The sequence below is a fragment of the Eimeria necatrix genome, genomic scaffold, assembly GCF_000499385.1.
Source record: "Eimeria necatrix Houghton genomic scaffold, Enh_scaff236, whole genome shotgun sequence".
Taxonomy (NCBI): Eukaryota; Apicomplexa; class Conoidasida; order Eucoccidiorida; family Eimeriidae; genus Eimeria; species Eimeria necatrix.
Window position 1 is genome coordinate 40,835 of NW_013652942.1, and position 3,459 is coordinate 44,293.

Sequence of the window (3,459 nt, forward strand, 5' to 3'; positions counted from 1 at the left end):
TTTTAAAAGAGTTGCTGTATCTTGTACTTCCAAGAAAATCATATTGCATATGTATTTTGTTGCCGAGAGCCGTATACGTCACGCGAAAAGCCTGCGGAGGCTTGCTTAATGCTCACCTAGCTCCACTGTAGTGGAACTGCTCATATACTTCATTGGTGATTTGTGTACTGAAGACATATCTGGCGGCACCGAAACAAATAGTTATTGGCTTTTTACCTTTGAACATCTGAGGTCCTTCCCAATGCTAGCAGAAGTCGGTAGAAACTGAGGCCAGCCGAGCCGCTGCGCATTCATCGTTTTTCTGTGGGAAAGTCGAGCCTACTATTTGCAGTCTAGTCTTCGTATTGATGCGACAATGCCGCCTTCCGCGGCGAGTGACGATGGCCCCGAAAGGAGGAGCCGCAGTCGGTATGCCTCTTGCCCAGAGTATCTCCCCGTGCAGTTTCTTCTTAGGTTACCGTGTTGAAGCTCACATCTGATGCCGCGACTTTTTGGGCACTATGCATGGGGTTTATGCAGGTCTCGCAGTGTGGAAGATCGCCGTGTAGAAGTAGCGGGGGATTGTGCGGAGGGGGGCTCCGACTCCGCAGCTGTTGTTGCGGCAGCTGCAGCTGCTGCTGCACGTGCTGCAGCGGCGCGAAAGGCAGCAGGAGATGATAAGAACTCTACGCTAACACGGCTTATGCCAGCAGCGAGCAAGATCAGGACGACTTACGCCCCTGTCGTCTCTGTACAGGACGCTGCTGCTGTTGCAGCAGCTGCTGCAGATGCCCGCACCAAGTTAGCACAAAGTCTTAATGCGATGTTTCAGCCTCCTCCACCCTCTTCGCCGCCGCCTGCTGCCGAGGGAGGGGGGAATGGCGGCGCTCCGCCTCCGCCATCGGGGGCGCCACCAACCGCGCATCCGGCGGCACCATCGGCTCGTGCAGTTACGCACTCTGAGTCAGATCGAATTGCACGCCGGCTTTTCATCAGCAACATCCCTCCAGGTTAGCGTAAGCCGGACTTGCTTTGCAGGGACGCTGCTCGGTAATGTCCGTGAAACTATAGAATTCGCATTGGAAACTCCAGCAGTTTCGTTTCATTGTTGGTCTGACGAATTTCAAGGTCTCTCGCATATTCACGTTACGTATGAGGTCGCTTGTGTTTGTTTTTGGAGCATCTCAGGCACAACTGAGGCAGATATCTGTGGTTTCTTCAATGGCGCGTTACTTGCGGTAAATGCTCAGACGGGCTACACCGACTTGTCTCTTGCTAGTGACAAGCCGCAGTTGCTGCCAGTAGAAAGGTGTGAAGGCCTCCAAGAAAATAGCCGTCATTGTTTCCTGGATCTGAGGTCTCATGAGTGGGTTGTTCTGTGCCTCAAACTAGACGGTAAGCTTGCCGTGACTTGCGTACCCATATATCACATTGAAGGTTGTATGATGGCGTAGATCAGCTGCAAACTGAGTTTTTGGGGGCATGATATTGAACTGGGTAAAAGGGCTGCTTTGTGCGATGCGCTTTAGGTATTACTTTCAACAACAACTCCCTCAAAGTGATGAGACCGAAGGAATACGTGCAGCCTCCAGGGGGCGACCCCGCGAAGACTGTCCACATACCAGAGTTAGAGAGAGGGACAAAGTGAGGCCTTAATCTTGTGGCACTTGACTACACGGTTAAGCGCATGAGACGTTTGCAGACTTCTTCCGAAGCTGCGCGCATGTAGCCAGTAGCTGTTCCATCGGTAGTGCACTGCATGCCCAGTGGCGCTGCGCTGCACAGACCACAGCAGAACGAGGTCCGCGCCACAGCGCCACCGAGGAGTGCAGATTGCAAGCTATACATCCAGAATTTGCCACCGGAGATGGGAGAGGATCAAGTATGTGCAGCATCCAGACAACTTCCGAACCATACAATGATTCCTTCCGCTGAATTTCGCGCTGATCCTTGCAACTGGCGAGAAGGCCAGCACGAACAAGCGGCGATATCGTTATTAAAACGTGTTCCATAGCGGTTTATGCTGTGTATAGGTACGTGACTTGCTTGAGCAGTTCGGGAAACTACGAGTTCTCAACTTGATTAAGAACAGGCAAACTGGGAAGCATCGTGGCTACGGCTTTTTCGAGTATGAAGACCCAGAAGTTACGGATCAGGCCATAGATGTGAGTGGGGAAGCAAAGCAGACATAACTACTGTTACAGTGTGGTTTACACGTCTTAGATAGTGTCGTGGCGTATCACTGTATTAATATGCGAACTCAGGCTTTAAATGGGTTCGTATGTGGCGCAAGCGTGCTAAGCGTCCAGCGGTCCAACTTCATGCCTGATCTGCTTCCGACTAAACAGCATACAACAGAGGTCACTGCTTTGCCGTCATCAACTTCCTACGCTGTTTTGTCTGATCCTGTCGTAGCTATTCAGGTACGTTATGCCGCTCATTTTTATTGCCTCAGACGGTCTATTGCCGTCCTTTTAGAATGCTTTGCAAGTGATTTTCAAACTGTCGACACGGGCACTCCCGGTTGGTCAGAGCCGTATCTCACTCGCATGGGGACAGTCCCTGTGTTCATAAACGGTGTAAAAAACGGCATGTGTTTGAGCACTTTCGCTAGTTTGTCGTTACAGGTTCGAGCTGGACGAACGATTGGTGAAAAGCCTTCTCGTGTTGTACAACTTCTGAATACAATTTATCCTGAAGATATAGTAAGGAACAGCTGCTGAGTATAGTTTTCAAATGGTCCAGTCACCTTGGGATACGCTGCTGCTCTTGTAGGAATTATTGCTTGCGCTCAGCGCACAGATTCCTCGTCCTATGTGTAACATTCTTCTACAGATGACAGACTCAAGCCACGAGGCAGCAGTCAAAGATATTCGCTCAGAAGCAGAAAAGTATGGGCCTCTTGAAGAGGTCCTTATTCCAAGACCTAACGAAGACCTGTCCTACAAGCCAGGTGTAGGGAAGGTGGGAATCAGAGGATCCTTTTTCCTTGTCGTTTTGTGCCTTTTGGCTTTTACTATTCCCGTTTGCTTATCTAGACACTGCATGCTGCTGCTTTACGGGCTTCAGTGCTTTGCGGAATATTCCTGTACTTTCAGGTCTTCTTGGTGTACGGGGACGTCACATCGGCACGCAGGGCACAGTACATGTTGAACGGTCGCCGTTTTGATCAGACTCGTGTAGTGTGTGCGGCGTTCTTCCCTGAGCAAAAGTTCAAGGACGGCCAGTACACTCTGACATGAAGACACAGCAACCATGTGATATATTCTCTCTTCAGTTGGTGCCTGCAAAATCTGTAGGAAACTGCCGCATCACAAGTGGGGAACCTCAAAACGATTCGAGATGCTTTTGTGGTTGGTACATTTCAGTGCTTATTCGCTCAGTGGCAGTATGTTCGAAGCATTTGCTGTGAACTAGCTCCGTTGCTCCGTTGGTCCGTTGCTTTGATCAATCTTTTGATTGTAGAGAGGAAAGCGGGCA

At 50.2% G+C, this 3,459-nt stretch overlaps 1 protein-coding gene across 1 annotated transcript; it reads left to right on the top strand.

Annotated features, from left to right (window-relative positions):
- Positions 1 to 355: 355 nt before the first annotated feature.
- On the top strand, positions 356 to 3,221 carry ENH_00032270 (U2 snRNP auxiliary factor or splicing facotr, putative; the record flags this gene model as incomplete). Its single annotated transcript, XM_013580215.1, has 10 exons — positions 356 to 408; positions 520 to 989; positions 1,168 to 1,374; positions 1,509 to 1,623; positions 1,765 to 1,861; positions 2,013 to 2,144; positions 2,244 to 2,402; positions 2,607 to 2,684; positions 2,815 to 2,943; positions 3,078 to 3,221. 10 exons carry the CDS (start codon positions 356 to 358, stop codon positions 3,219 to 3,221), a joined length of 1,584 nt encoding a protein of 527 aa, XP_013435669.1.
- Positions 3,222 to 3,459: the final 238 nt, after the last annotated feature.